At 41.2% G+C, this 16,630-nt stretch overlaps 1 protein-coding gene across 1 annotated transcript in view; it reads left to right on the forward strand.

Moving 5' to 3' along the window:
* LOC132176669 (GTP-binding protein-like protein) overlaps positions 1–14,707 on the forward strand; it is a 68,076-nt gene extending 53,369 nt beyond the window's left edge. Inside the window, exons 10-11 of the mRNA XM_059588938.2 lie at positions 10,122–10,181; positions 14,289–14,707. Of these exons, the coding sequence (XP_059444921.2) occupies positions 10,122–10,181; positions 14,289–14,357 (129 nt within the window). The 3' untranslated portion in view covers positions 14,358–14,707. The remainder of the gene's footprint in view (positions 1–10,121; positions 10,182–14,288) is intronic.
* Positions 14,708–16,630: the final 1,923 nt, after the last annotated feature.

Raw genomic sequence — 16,630 nt, forward strand, 5'->3', positions numbered from 1 at the left:
AGTGTATACATAAAGAAATGAAGAATGTCCTCAAGGTTTCTCGACAAATCCTCAAAGCATCTAGCATTCCTTTCCTTCCATAAGCACCACATGAGATACAGGGGAGCCATCTTCCACACCACCGCGCTTCGGGATTTACCACCCGGCCACCAACTAGCTAACATCTCCTTGACGCTTCTAGGCATAACCCAACACATGTTGAACCGAGAGAAGATAGCATCCTACAAAAAACGTGCAACCCCACAGTGAAGAAAGAGATGATCCACAGACTCCCCTTCCGATTCACACATACAATATCGATTAATCACAACGATGCCCCTCTTTCTAACATTATCCAAGGTAAGGGATTTCCCAATGGTGGCTGACCAAGCAAAAAAAGCCACTCTCGAAGGAACCTTAGTGCGCCAAATACTTTTCCAGGGGAAATGGTTGGGCTCTTCAAGGACGAGCTTCCTATAAAAGAGCGAACCTCAAACTTCCCTTTACTAGAGGGAATCCACCACATTCGATCCTCCCCTTCCCCCCACAATGAGAGCGCATACAAGAGTGAGAGAAGGGAGGCTAAGGCCGCCTCCTCCCAATCATGAATTCTTCGAATAACGGTAACATTCCAATGAACCATACCATTTATACTCGCCCTGATGTCCGCAATGCAGGCAGCCTTGTTGCTAGCTATATTGAAAAGGCCGGGAAAAGCTTCCTTGAGGGACGTATCGCCGCACCAAATATCCTCCCAAAAATTGACTTTCAGCCCTAAGCCAGGATCTAATCTGAAATGACATTGAAACGAACTCCACCCCCTGCAAATGTGTTTCCATAGCCCCACCCCATGTGAACCACGAGGAACTTTAGAGCGCCAACCACCCCGAAACACCCCATACTTTGCCACTAAAATCCTTCTCCACCAAGCATCTTCTTCGATAGCAAATCTCCACAACCATTTCCCCAAAAGAGCTTGATTAAAAAACCGCAGACTCCGGATCCCTAAACCGCCCTCCAAAATTGGACTACAAACCTCGTGCTAGCTGACCAAGTGGATCTTGAGCTCATCATTGAGCCTCCCCCATAAAAAATCCCGTTGAATCTTCTCAATGCGATTCGCCACAGAGATAGGAATAGGAAAGAGGGACAAAAAGTAAGTAGGAAGGTTGGATAAAGTGATGCGAACGTTTCCAGGGGGCCAACCTTCTAGCAATCTTCTCTATCATGTCTTCCCAAATAGCCAGAAGCTTGAACGAAGCCCCTAGAGGAAGACCCTGATACTTCAAAGGCAAATAACTGGTGGCACAACCCAAAATGCCAGCCAACTCACCCGCCTCACCCACACCTCCAACAGGGGCCAAAACCGATTTGGCCCGATTTACTTTTAACCCAGAAACAGCCTCAAAGCCAATGAGAAGGGCTTTAATGAATCTGATTTGGTCAGGAGCAGCCCCACAAAAAACCTCACCTGCACCTCCGACAAGGGCCAAAACCGATTTGGCCTGATTTACTTTTAACCCAGAAACAGCCTCAAAGCCAATGAGAAGGGCTTTAATGAATCTGATTTGGTTTATGATGAAGTTTACTTATCAAAAAAATGAATCTGATTTGGTCAGGAGCAGCCCCACAAAAAACCAACGTATCATCTGCAAAAAGAAGGTGAGAAACAACAACCTGTTCCGACTCTCCAGCACCCACATAAAAGCCATTGATGAAACCCCTGTTGATGGAAGCATTAATCATCCTGCTGAACGCCTCCATAACCAAGATGAACAAAAACGGCGAGAGGGGATCGCCTTGTCTCACCCCACGCGAACTCTCAAAGAAGTCGAAAGGAGAGCCATTGATCAAAACTGAAAACCGCACAGACGATATACAATGTTCAATCCATAAGCACCATTTCTTGCCAAAGCCGCACCTTCTTAACACGTAGAGTAAAAACTTCCAGTTCATATGGTCATAAGCCTTTTCCATATCCAACTTACACAAGAGGCCGGGATCCCTTGCTCTGATTCGGCTATCAAGGCATTCATTGGCTATAAGAACCGAATCCAAAATATGTCTACCTTTGACGAAAGCATTCTGTGAATTGGAGATGACTCGATCCATAACACTCCTCATTCTATTGGCTAAGACCTTAGCTATAATCTTGTAGATCCCCCCCACAAGGCTAATTGGATGGAAGTTCTTCAGATCGGAGGCCCCATGTGACTTCGGAATAAGAGCCAGAAAAGTAGCATCAAAGCTTTTTTCAAATTTGCCTCTATCATGGAACTCCGCAAAAACAGCCTTAATGTCCCTTTTGATCACATCCCAACAATTCTGGAAGAAAGCCATAGAAAAACCATCCGGGCCTGGAGCCTTGTCCCTATCTATTTTTTTTACCACCTCCTACACCTCCCTTTCCTCAAAAGGAACTTCCAAACTAGAGGATTCATCAACATCCAATCTGTCGAAGTGTAGATTATCCAACCTCGGTCTCCAACTGAGAGTCTCCGTGAAAAGCGACTCATAATAGTGGATGATATGATTACTAATAGCCTCTTGATCCGTAGATATAGTGCCATTAATATTCAATGACTCAATATAATTCTGTCTGCGGTTGGCGTTAGCAATCCGATGGAAGAATTTCGTGCACTTGTCACCCTCTTTCAACCAACGGATCCTAGATTTTTGCCTCGAACTGATTTCTTCTTGAAGGAGGGAGGATTCTAGCTCTCTGGCAAGCACCCTTTTCTTCTCGATCTCCTCGGTAGATAAGCCCCTCTCTTCTTCCGCCCTTTCAAGTGCTTTAAGATCAGCCATGCGAGCCTTAATACTCACCCCCACGTTGCCAAAATCTTGGTCATTCCATCTCTTAATGTCCCATTTGAGAGCTTGCAGCTTCTTGGAAAGGATGTAACTCGGGGTGCCATGAAAATTATACGAGGCCCACCAGCTACGGACTTCTTTCACAAAACCCTCCGCTTTTAGCCACATATTCTCAAATTTGAAGGGTCTTTTACCTCCTTAGAACGGATTGCAATCCAGCATAATAGGAGCATGGTCAGAGCAAACCCGAAGCATCCTCTTTTGTCGCAAATCTGGATGACGAACTTCCCAATCCGTAGAAACTAGAAATCGATCAAGCCTAGACCAAGAGCGACTATTGGACCAAGTGGAGATCCCCCCAACTAAGGGAAGGTCCATGAGGCCCTGCTCCGATATGAATTCACCAAAATCCCTCATGGCAGCCAGAGAAGAAACTCCCCTCGATCTTTCACTTGGGTAAAGAGTAACATTGAAGTCCCCACCAATACACCACGGCATATCCCAGCAGCTCATTACCCCTACCAGCTCCTCCCAAAGAAGACGTCTGGAGTTGACTCTATTAGGCACATACACCCCCGCGAACGCCCAAACAAGACCATCCGCAACATTTTTGAAAGAACAGGCCGCCACATAACTACCCAAAACAGCATCTATCTTCTCTACTACCCTCTTATCCCACATGAGCAAAATGCCACCCGACGCCCCGCGAGAAGGAACATAGCACCACTCCACATACGGGCAGCCCCAAACACTTCTCACTAAGCTGAATGAAATACAATCCAACTTCGTCTCTTGAAAACAAATTAAATTTGCCTTACAGCTTCTAAGCAGATTTCTAACCCTCAACTTCTTCACCCTCTCATTCAGGCCTCTCACATTCCATGAAATAATCTTGAGTTTCATGAGTTAACTCGATTGACCCTCCCCTTACTCCTCTCCTTCCCAGCAGATTCCAAGAAATTAACCGAAGACTGCAAATTAGTAAGCTCTCTCTTACCTTTTTTGACTGCAGATGTAGCCTCCTCCCTTTCCATTTCATTATCCTTGTTGTCAGCCATAAGCATCCCAATGGTGGCTTCGAGCTTCCTTTCGTCTCCATCACACGATAAGCCAACCTCTTTACAAACCTGGATAGTGAAAACCTTCTCCTGACCCGCCAACAGATCCTCATCCAAAGAATTTGGAACACAGGACACCTGGGACGAGGATACCTCAACTGCAAGGGAATCTCCGCCCAAATTTACCCCCGACGCTGTGCCCAGAATGCCCATCTCAGAACCACCCGAAGACTGTTCCACAAAGCCATACCCCAATAGTTCCACACCTGAGATTGATCCGACAGCAACCCCAGAGCGCTCCGATGGCTTCCCATTTTCAGGCTTCTCCTCCAAAATCCCCCAGCCAGAGACACTCGATCCACCCTTTGAAAAGCATTGATCATCGAGGCCGAGAATCGGAGAAGAATCGTCAGAAAGTAAGACAACCTGCGACTTACCCCGAGGACCCGAGGCGGAACCCATTGTCAGCTTAGCTTGAACAGAAGTACCCACCATCGCACCATCACCCAAACCTTCCCCCCTCTCCTGATTCATCCTCGCCAACCCCTTTTTAGGCAAATCCGCTCTCGTTGGCACCTCTGCTGTTGCCGCGGGGACGATCGACGTGCGGGAAGCAGCATAGATCTCCTTATCAGTGTGAAGCAGCCTGAAAACGGGCAATTCAGCAATGCCGGTGACGCCCGCCGGAGCTATGGAACCGCCCACCATGGAGTCCGGTGTGGAGTCCGGCGTACTTACCGGCTCCTTCCCTGTTCGCGACCCCTCCCCTCTCTCCAAAGTCCTCGCCCTAGACTCCTTGTCCACCCTATCTTGCAAATACCGGGCCCTTGTCGAGACCGAAACCCAATTTGGGCCAAGACTTCTTCCTCCTATAGTAGGTCTTAAACACTTGCTTGGACTCTCCTTGAATCAAATTGGGCCGCTCCTTAATCTTGTATTGGGCCATGCCTTGGGTGAGTTTGACCCCTAATACCAGTCCACATTCACCAACTCCTCCCGCCTTGGAAGGAGAGATCTGACTTTCTAGATATTTAAAAACAATATCTAGCTTTTCCAAACCCAGCACTACCTCTCCTTGTAGCCTGTTCAATGACTCCCTCACATTTATTAGTTCCATTTTCACACGAAAGAGGGACTGTGCATCGTGGCAGCCATCCCCCTCCCCTCCCTTCACGTGATCTGCTCCAGATTTCGAAGCTGTCTTCCTCTCCACGGGACACAAATCGCTCAACGAAGGTGGTATGCAACTCGCCGAAGCCCTATTGGCCTTCCCCGAAATCTCCCCTTCCTTTGGGTTAATCGTTCCCGCCACAAAAGCAGAAAAGGACCTCTTTGAGCCCTCCCCTCCGCCACCGACAGCCCTCACCGGGGCTTTGAACTGATGCAAATCCGTCCCTTGGTTGACAGAAACTCGTTCTTGCTTGTCCCTCTCGGCAGAAGCCTCTTTCAACCAACTAGGCACCCTAGCTATTGGTCCAGGAAATGAGTTAAAACACTCCTCTGCCGGTTGCATCGACTGCCTCCACACCTCCGTGAATCTCCTTCTTCTCGCCCCCTCCTCTTTCTTCCCCTCCCTATCCTCCGTACCCGCACAGAGAGATGATTTTGCGAAACACACCTCCCTGGTGAATCGTTCCCAGCCTTGACCATATCTTCCTTCTGGAATGATGATCGAGCCACTCCTATGCCTTCCATCGAATTCTTCTACTGTCAGAAAACGCCCATGTCTATTGGAGCATTTTTGTGCAATGATCCGTGGATACCCTGCTCTGGATTGATCTCAAAAGACCTCCGAAGTTTCCACTACCACTAAGTCCTCCACTATATGCACCAGCCACAGCAGCTCGGCCTTTTGCAAGAAAATGGATTTATGCCTCCTTTTGCTTTTTTCCAAGATCCTTACCCCTGATGCTCCTCCCTTAATCAGCACCTCAAACACTTTGGACTCCACAGACCACCTTCTCGGACCAGCCATGAACAAATCAATCTAAATACTAGACACTAAATCAATTCTCATGCGCCACCCACTCGCCTGCACTTAGGCGGAGGTGGATGAGGGTGAGAGAGAGACGAGAGACTTTTTTTTATGTATGGAATAAGAATGTATGTTCTTATGTGATGCAACTCAAATAAACCCCAACATTCTTTGGTGTCTTTTTTAACTTTTTAGAACTTAAAAAATGTTTGTTAAAGTATATCAGGTAATTGTCCAGTGAAAAAGTGAAATGGAGAGTTAGTGGACATGGAATCTTGATTCTGACAGAAATCAGATCATTTATGTTCTAGGTGATTTAGGACGATATTTACCTATATTTTTGGTAAAAACGAAAATAAGGAAAATATCAATAATAATATTGGAAGAGCGCCGCTTGATCAGAATTTTATCCGTTCTCAGACAATGGAAGTACAAAAGAAAAGATAGTCACGATTCTCGCTGATTGTCAATACTATATTAGGATTTTATTTTATTAGGACTTTAATTCCTTTCCTTAATAGGGTTAGATTTGTTTTAATTATTCTCCTTTCCTTATTAAGATTAGGTTTATTATTGTTACTAGGATTAGGTTTACTATTACTACTAGGATTAAGTTTACTTTTTCTACAAGTATTTCTCTTATATAAGTATGCTAGTTTATTATGTAAAACTAGCTTATTAAATTATTATTAAATCAAAGAATTCTCTCTCAATTACTCTGCGGAATTTTATCTTTCTTTTAGCCTGCGGGCATATTTTTATCTTTTTGGGTAGAAGACGAAGACGTTTCTCCTTACAGAATCAAAGATGCTACTCTTTGATTAGTTACCTTAGTGTTCCGCTACATCAGTTGGTATCAGAGCAAGTTTTATCCTGATCATGGCCAATTAGCGCAATGGTGACAAACTTCTCCAACAACTCCCCTTGTAGGGGAGGGGCTCTTTAAAGAGCCAAATTCATGGGGTATCCGAGCCGGCATTATCTAGATTCGATGGCCAACTTATACTACAACAACAACTTCTATAATGACGCCGTTCGTGAGAGAGATGTTGTTTCGAGATCCAACTACCAGCGATACATCAAGCGATCAGAGGCTCCTTTGAGAGCCGAATTCCAAGAGCTCCGATAGACGGCGCAGATGATGCAACAGGAGGGAGACGTTTGAACGCATGCAGATGCGTGCCCATTGGAATCACAGGGATGCCCAAAATGACTATGGGATCCGAAGGAAACCTGTTCACTATCCTTATGTCGATAGATTCCATGATGATGACGTAAGCCACATTCGACATGTTCGTAACCATATTCATAATTCTCCAAATAGGCACTCTGCCTATGAAGAGAATATATATTAATTATGGTGGAAGCGATGTGGAAGCTTTTAATTTGGTTAAAAAAGTGGAGTTGTCATCAGAGAAAAAATATGTGCAACCACAATCATTGGTTCCAACGACTACATCAATGGAAGAACAGCTATCGCCTCTTCCATCGCAAGTACAACTCACCACGATCACCACAAAAACTGACGATTCTTTTGAAGCAAACGGTAAAGTTGAAGATGAGATCCATAAAGAAATCGTTGAAGGAATTTTTTTGGAAGTAGACGAAAAGGAAAAATCGTGTCTTGGTGTTATCTATGTAGATTTCTTCAAATACCTTTCTTCGGAGGAGCTGCGCATGTCATGTCCCAAAGAAAACTTGAGGACGAGTTTTTATAAGTGGGGGTGTCTGATTTAGGACGATATTTACCTATATTTTCGATGAAAACAAAAATAAGGAAAATATGAATAACAATATTGGAAGAGCGCCGCTTGATCAGAATTTTATCCGTTCTCAGACAATAGAAGTACAAAATGAAAGATTGTCACGATTCTTACTAATTGTCCATTTTATATTAGGATTTTATTTTATTAGAACTTTAATTCATTTCGTTAATAGGGTTAGATTTGTTTTAATTATTTTCATTTCCTTATTAAGATTAGGTTTACTATTACTACTAGGATTAGGTTTACTTTCTCTACAAGTATTTTTCTTATTTAAATATGTTAGTTTATTATGTAAAACTAACTCATTGAATTATTATAAAATCAGAGAATTCTCTCTCAAATATTTTGCGGAGTTTTATCTTTCTTTTAGCTTGCGGGCTTGTTTTTGTCTTTTTAGGCAAAAGACGAAGACGCTTCTCCTTACAGAATCAAAGACGCTGCTCTTTGATTAGTTACCTTAGTGTTCTACTACGTCACTAGGGTTGTAGAATTATCTTTTTAGGTCAATTACAATAAGCTGCAGAACTTTTGGTTCATAGTGACAGATTGTAGAGGGCTGTGAAAAGAATATACTTGGAAAGGATTGGAATTTAAGTTGCATTTGTTTTGATGTAAAATGCTTTTCAAGGGAAAATCATTGGTTTTCAATTGTTTGGGTAAGACCCAGAAAAAATGATAATTATTATTATTATTATTATTATTTTCTTTCTGTTATTTGGTTGTACCAAAAATCATTTTCACATTATAGCCTCTAAAAGCACCACCGCTAAGAGGGTCACCTCCACATAGCTGTTCACCCTCGCCCTCTGAACCACAACAATTGTTTCAGCCTCATTACACTACCACCACTACCCATCCGCCTAAAAGGACCACAAAAACCTACATCCCTATCCATAGAACTGGCATTGGAAATTGGCCACTACATACAAGCACCTAAAACTTACAGTTCAGCCTCATTCCACAGCCTTTGGAAGAGCTTCTTTTTGTCACCGGTTGACTTCTTCAAGTCCTATGGGAAAATGACACCATTCACATTGGGTTTCAGAGCCTTCTTCTTGGCTCTCGTCGACGAGTCCTTTGTATGGGACTCGCTGTTAGTTGCTTGGTTGCCACTGCTCTAGTGAGTTTAACCAATGCAGGCTTGCAGATGACTACTGGTTTAATTTCAGGCTGGATTTTCTACCCCACAGTATCAAGATTCTGAGTGTACTTAGAAGATGGTAAAACTGCAGGTTTCTAGCCAAAAGGGGTATTTTTGTAATTTGCTGTAAAGGACATTTATCTTTTCCCTTTTGGCCCAACGGCTTGGTTGCTAGCTTTGGTCATTTGTTTAGGGGGTGTGCTTACTAGTCTTAGTTAAATTCGGTGGGTCTTGACTGGTCCTAGTCTTAGCTTTGCTTGCTTGCAGATTTCCATGCTGCCTAAGTTCATTTTCTTTACTTACAGTACATTCCTGTATTTAAGCGGAATGAACAAAAATTATTGTGGTTTCTCGTAGTGCTTTAATGAGGTGGGATGCCAAGATCCTATCATGAATGATTTTAGTTTCTTTCTATCTTCTTCTTGTTGTCGTTTGAGTTAGTTACTTAATACTTGCTGTGTCTTAAAAAAAGGAAAACTTTTTTTATTTTCATGCGATGAGGCCCAAATTCAAGATAAAAACCTTAGCCTTTTCTCATTTGTCATAGAATCTGAACCTTGTTCTTTACACCAGTCTCAGAGATACTTATTTTCTTTATGTTTTGTTGCTGGTTTAAAGATCTGCATCATTTTTTTCCCTCAGACTCAGTTGTCCCAATCCATGAAAATATCTTCCTGAAATGAAATTATGAATACTAGGTCTTTGGCGATGGTGTAGTTTGATAACCCTTTTCTTTTCTTCTTTTGCAAGTAGAATATTTTTTTAGAGGCTGCACAAGCACAGGCCCTCCCTACCATAAATTCCAACGTGGGCTGAGGGTCTGCCACTCTGGAAGACTGTAGGCAAGCACCTCTCCCAAGTGCAATAGAAGTCACTAGCCTGGGCCATGGGACTTCTTGGTCATCAATTGATAATCAGCTTGGGAAAAAATTCTCTCTTTCATACTGATTCTAATAGCTATTCAATGTAACTGAACAATTAATTGATTTATAGATGTCTGAAAAGTATGCTTCCAATGGCTAATGGAACTCTCAGCCCCCATAAGAAAAGGGTGGAGGGTGAGGTCATGTGTCCAAGACTTGTTTTGTGCATCTGTAACTAACTAATCAAAAAGGAAAAAAAGTATGCTTCTAACTGCAGGTATCCTCATTCCTTACTTATCGTACAATAGCTATGATAAACAAATGTTGGTTAGTATGAGAAAATTTTCAGATAATTGGTAGGCACTCTAATTTTTTTTATCCTCTATAAGGAATAATATCGGATTCAATAGTTTTTATGGAGTATCTAAGAATGTTCTAGGTACAAAAACCATTATCCGTTTCTGCCCTTTTATTTCTGCCAAATACCCGGTAAGATGTATAATGACGACCTGATTTATTTATCAGGTGGCTTATGATGATTTTGTTGCTGCTGGTTCACTTGCTGCTGCAAGGGAGAAAGGACTTGTGAGTTGTTTGCTTTACTATTAGCATTTATTTTCTTGAAATTCATAGATAGGATGAAAAGAAAACTTCTTTCTGAGGTTCTAATACTCATTGTGCCTACCATTGAAAAGACTAGATGTTTATATGTCAATGATGGGTTTTTGGAGTCTGAAAAATTGTCAATTCACCAATTCAAACTAAACAACTAGCTGATGAAGCTGCCCCTTGCCGTTGATTGACAAGATCCCAAAGTCACTTGAAAATACTGCAGTAGCTTAAGTGAGGCATACAAAATCACAAGTCTATTCCCTTGATATACTTCCGGATGCTCACATGTGAGAATGAGGCCAATTAAGGATCTGTATATTTTGTTGGCTGAGAGTATACTTAGGGATAGATATATGCTCTGTTTGATTGAGTTTGAGAGAATGTTTTATAATTTTCCAACATATGGGATAAGCTAAATTCGAGCAGGTTGTTGAAAACATTTTGTATTGACATTTTTATACATTTGACTAATTGCAGTAAGCTGAAGCTAAATTTTTGTGATGAAACAAATAGCCATGTGAATTTTATGTCCCCTAGAGTCAAACATGTTAAACACATCTTTAAAATGTGAAAAACATTGGGGAGGGGGGTGATTAATTTCTCCAGAGTTGTTTCTGTGACTTCTCAGTACCAACCTAACGGTGAACTTTTTCCCGTGAGAGTCATCTGGTTTGCTCTAGGCTATGTAGTTCACTTTAATTGATTGAGTTCTTGATGAATTGATTCTTTTTATGTGTCATCAACCCATTGCTAGTACTAGATGTGCACATTAATAGATGAAAAAGAAGTCATAGTTGAAATGGAAAGCCCGAGAATTAGGTGGTAGAACTTGAAAGGAGAAAAATGCACCTTCCTGACTTGAAGATGCTTGAATCATGTATTAATGACCAATATCTGATAGAGGTAGAAAGCAAGTTGCCAATGGAACTATTATTTATTTCTATTTCAGGGTACCTCATTTCCCTTCTTTTGTTTTTCTTCCCTCCCGTTCTTATATTTCTGAAAAAGGAGAAGTATGAAGAGAAATGATAAGAAGATATTGGAACATCAATTTGGAATAGATGATGGAAACAGGAGTTTGTTTTGTTCACTGTACTTGTAAATGGAATGGTAGAATGACTTTTTATATCTCTTCAAGCATAATATGGAAGTATTCATTTAATAAATCCTAGGGGTAATTACCTTTTTTCCACATTAACTATAACGCATTGTCAATTTCTTCCATAAATTGCCAACCTTATTGCCCGACCCTATCAAACTACCATTTTCTTCAAAAAAACCCCTCTTCCGTCAGTCAACCACATTAAAAAACTTAAAATGACTCAAATACCCTAATTTTATATACAAAAATTATATATAATACCCTTAAAATTAAACAAATATATATATATATATATATATATATATATATATATATGAGTATTAGTTTCAAAAAATATAAATATATTAAAAAACACTTGAATTAAAAAAATATAAATGAAAAATCAGACCATGTGGTTGTCCTAATACTTGACGGATTCCAATAGTGAAAAATCCATCTGTGTGATATAAAATAATAATAATAATAATAATTCAAAGATTATCGGAGATATGTCAAAATAACAATTTAGTCTCTGTAATCAAATTCTGTCAAAATACTTGACGGATTCCAATAGTGTAAAAAGAATTTTTGAGGATTGGCTGCCGGCTGCCCTTGGGGGAGGGTGTGGCCAGCAAGCCACCCTGGAAGGTGGCTAGGAGTGGCTCGCTGCCAACCCCGGCCCAATGGGATGGCACGCGGCAACCCCAGCTGCCTCTGGGGTGGCTCGCGGGCCACCCCTAAGGAGGGGTTGGCCTTCGGGCCACCTTTGACCTGGTTGGGGATTGGCCGCGCGCCACCCCCATCGCCTAGGGGTGGCCGTTGGGCCACCCCTTTGGCGGTGGCTCGTTGGCCACCCCCTCCCCCAAGGGGAGTGGCTGCCCCATATTCTTTTTTTTTTTTTTTTCAAAATTAATTTATATATTTAGATTTTTTGTTTTAATTTTTTATTTTAGGGTATTTTTGTCTTTTAAGGAGATTTAATGTCTAAAAGGTATTCCGTCCAATTTAACATGGTTGACTTACGAAAGAGGGGGTTTTGGAAGAAAATGGTAGTCTGATAGGGTCGGGCAATAAGGTTGGCAATTTATGTAGAGAAATTGACAATGCGTTATAGTTTATGGGGGATGTTATAGTTTGTATGAACGGTTTAGACATAAAAGGGGGAGCCTATTATATTATTCGGCTTATTAAACTTAATACAAACAACCAAATGTATAGGCTAAACCTTACTGACACAAAGATCAAGCTACCTTTGAAACCCTAATGACTCAAATCTTAATATCTCTTCTAACACTCCCCCTCAAGCTGGAGCATATATATCACATGAATCTAGCTTGGAAGAAACAAGCAAATGAAAAAACGACTAGAAAAACATATTCTAACACTCCCCCTCAAGCTGGAACAGCTCGGAGTACACAATACAAATAAGATAATTAAATAAAACTTCCACACTGGTTGAAAACACATCGGAAACTTGAACAACCATGATTTGATCGGATCTCGCCGCAAAACACCAAAGTCGGTCGGATACATCAATCAGTAACAACTTGGGATCAGTTCTCACCGCAAAACACCAAGGCCGGTCGGATACATAGATCAATAACAACTTGGGATTAGTTCTCGCCGCAAAACACTAAGGCCGGTCGGATACATCTATCACAACAATGGATCGGTTCTCGCCGCAAAACACGAAGGCCGGTCGGATACATCGATCACAAACAACCACCAACAACTAACAACAATTATATTTCATATGATTAACCAACAAGTTTCGCCGAAAAACAGATACTAGAAAAACAAAAAAAACTTTGCCGGAGGCTCACTGGAGTTTCGCTGGAAACATGCTGGAACTTCGTCGGAGCTTCAAAACTGGCCGGAAACACACAAGACAGGCCGGCAGTACCTAAAAACAGAAGAAAAACACTGAAAACAGAACAGAAGCAGTCACTAGAAGCAAACCGGACCTTTGTCGGAGTATCGTCGAAGAAGACAGAAAACTCTAGCCACTACAGAACATGCCCGCCATCATACCCAGGAACAAGAACTCGCACCTCAGCAGCAACTATAGAAGACGCCAGCCACCTTACACCAACCACTACAGATGACGCTGGCAACCACAAAACAGGCCGGTCAACATTACAAAACACCAAAAACAAACTAAATACATTTTTTTTTTTTTTTTCTCACCTAAAGAGTTCCAATCACCAAAAAAAAAAAAAAAAAAGTGCTCTATAGAGCTCGACAAAGTTAATGCACACGGGCGGTGCTGCCAACCAAAAAAAAAAAACAATACAATACAAATATAGCGGAAAAGCACTACTACGAAGGATTCAAACCCTGAGGCTCTGCTACCATGTTAAAATTTGTATGAACAGTTTACACACAAAAGGTGGAGGCCATTATATTATTCGGTTTATTAAACTTAATACAAACAACCAAATATATAGGCTAAACCCTACTGACACAAAGACCAAACTATCATTGAAACCCTAATGACTCAAACCCTAATATGGAAAAGGTAATTACCCCTAAATCTTATTAGAACTGTTTTTTATCAGAAGCTTGTGATTTATTTTTTGATGTAGCAACTAGTGGAAAACAATTCGGAATCGTTGCCCCCAGAACTTAAGCAGCTGATTCAGTACCATGGGCAGCAACTAGGGCTTGTTGTCGTTAGGTTTAACGGGTCTGTGTGTGGTATGTTAATGAGTTGATATGCTACGAAAAGGATACTTCATAGGTTTAGGGACTTGAGAGCATAACAAAAGATGGGGAGACTCAACCATATTGAAGGCTCTTTGAGATTTATGCATCTATTTTCTTCTTTTGTAGATTTTCTTGATTATTTACCTCTATGTATTTGTGTTGTCTATTAGCTCTCCCTGTCATGAAGCACGCTATTGTAAAACCTCAATATTTTACAAGGAGCTAGCTAGCTTAGCCAATAAAGTTTCTTGGCATTGTTGAACTGATCAACTATTTTGATGTGATATTTGCAGTTGCGATCTGAGGGTAAAGATTACCTTGTACAAGAAGGAGATGTAATGCTGTTTCGTTTCAATGTATAATAATGGCTAATTTTCATGTGGCTGAAATTATTTCATAATTCCTCAACCCAATCAAGCTGGAAAGCCATTCGGATTATAGCTCCCTTCAAATTTTAGTGGCCTGAGAATTTATGCGATGATAGAAGTGCTGGGTGATATGGTGAAGTATTATTCCTTCATTTGTATCCAAGAAACTCATAACTATTTCTTGTAGAGTAAATAGTTGAATTGATTTTATTCCATGGTTACACTCTTAGGAAACTGATCACATTAGAGAGGCAAAGGATGAAAATTAGAAAAAGAATAAAGAAAAAGTGAATTTAAGTGCATCTTCTAGTTTGATCATCCTTTAAGGGTATTATTATTTATTATTTCTGACCCTTTTTTTTTTTTTTTTTAAGAATAAATTGGAAATTACTATATGCTTTTCACAAGATTGTCCTTTGATTTATGGTGTATTATTTGCCCCCCTATAATTACACAAGTTCCATTCGGACGCTACCAGTAATACAGTTATGTAGCTCTTTGGTGGTGGGAAAGGGTGTCAGAAACGTGAAAAGTTTCCAAAAACAAATGATTGTAGCCAATCAATGATTGGTGAGTGTAAATTGCCAAAAAAAAAATGGTGATTTTAAAAGGAAAGGATTGTGATTTGGATCGTGTTGAAGATCGGATGTCATTTTCTATGATGATAGGATAGTCCTTATTCGGTGGCATCTTTCCATTGGCTCTGCTTTAATCTTAATTGATGTGATAGATGTTAGCTGTTGCTTCTAAGCAAGTGAAAATCCCTGGCTATTTTCATTTGGAAGCGAAGCTGGACTCAAACTTCACTCAATCCTTGGCTGTTGATGCTTTTCTTTCCCATTGTTCTTCAACAATGTCCCTCGTTGATCTAACTTCACCTCTCAAGGTTTTCACCCTGGAGTCTTTTTGAGATGAGGTTATGCCTCAAGACTTTTGTTTTAAGGACCTTCGTTGACATGGGGTTAGCCCCTAAGACTTTTGTCTTACGGACCTTAGAAATAAAGTTATCTCCTATGACTTTCGTCTTAGGGACCTTTGTCGGTATGATGTTAGGCTCAAATGTTTTCACCCTGGGTCCTTCTGAATCTTCTGATATAAAGCTCTCCCTTAAGAGTCTCTTCTTCAAGGCCTTTGTCGATATGAGGTTAGCCCTTAAGGTTTTCACCCCGGGACCCTCTTTTGATATGAGGTTATCCCCATTTCAAAGGCCTTCGTCAGTATAAGGTTAGCCCTAAAGGTTTTTACACTAGGGTTCTCTCAATATAAGGTTGTCCCTTAAGATGAAGTCTTAAGTGTCTTTGTTAGTAAGGTTAGCCCTAAAGGTTTTTACACTAGGGTTCTCTCAATATAAGGTTGTCCCTTAAGACGAAGTCTTAAGTGTCTTTGTTGATATGAGTTTAGCCCTGAAGGTTTTCACCTTAGTGCTTCAAATATAAGGTTTTCCATGAAGACGAAGCCTTAAGGGCCTTGGTTGATATGAGGTTAGCCCTGGAGGTTTTCACCTTGAGGTCCTCCCAGTATAATCTTATCCGCTAAGACTTTCATCTTAGGGGCCTTCGTTGGTATAAGGTTTGCCCCTGAAAGTTTTCACCTTGGGGTCCTCTTGAGATAAGGTTGTCCCTAAAGACTTTTGGACTTGAGGGTCTTTGTCGACAAGGTTATCTACTAAGATTTTTGTCTTAGGGGGTCTTTGTTGGTATGAGGTTAGCCACAAAAGTTTTCACCTTGAGGTTCCTTCCAATATAAAGTTATCTCCTAAGACTTTCGTCTTAAGAGCCTTCGTTGGTATGAGGTTAGTCTGAAGGTTTTCACCCTCGGGTCCTCTCGATATAAGGTTGTCCCCTAACGCTTACAATTTAAAGACCTTTTTGTCGATAAGATTATCCCCTAAGACTTTCGTTTTCAGAAACTATCATCGTGGTTGGCCTCGAAGGTTTTAACTTTGGGTCTTCCTGAGATAGGTTATCTGAAGACTTTCATTATTACGGACCTTCATCAGTATGAGGTTAACCCCAAAGGTTTCACCTTGTGGTCTTTCCAAGATACGTTATCCCCTAAGACTTAGGTTTTCAGGGATCTTTGTCGATAGGGGTTAGACAAAGGTTTTCACCATGGGGTCTTGGTATTATCATAGCTTGTCAATGATCGCATTCTTCCTCAGTAGCTTAGATAAAGATCTCTTCTCTCTCCTCAAGTAACTCCTTCCCTTTCTCTTCGGCAACCATGGGAGGAGGGAGTTTTGATTCCTCCTCCCTCCCCTTCCCCTC

The sequence above is a fragment of the Corylus avellana genome, chromosome 3 (genome assembly GCF_965113065.1).
Source record: "Corylus avellana chromosome 3, dhCorAvel1.hap1.2, whole genome shotgun sequence".
NCBI lineage: Eukaryota > Viridiplantae > Streptophyta > Magnoliopsida > Fagales > Betulaceae > Corylus > Corylus avellana.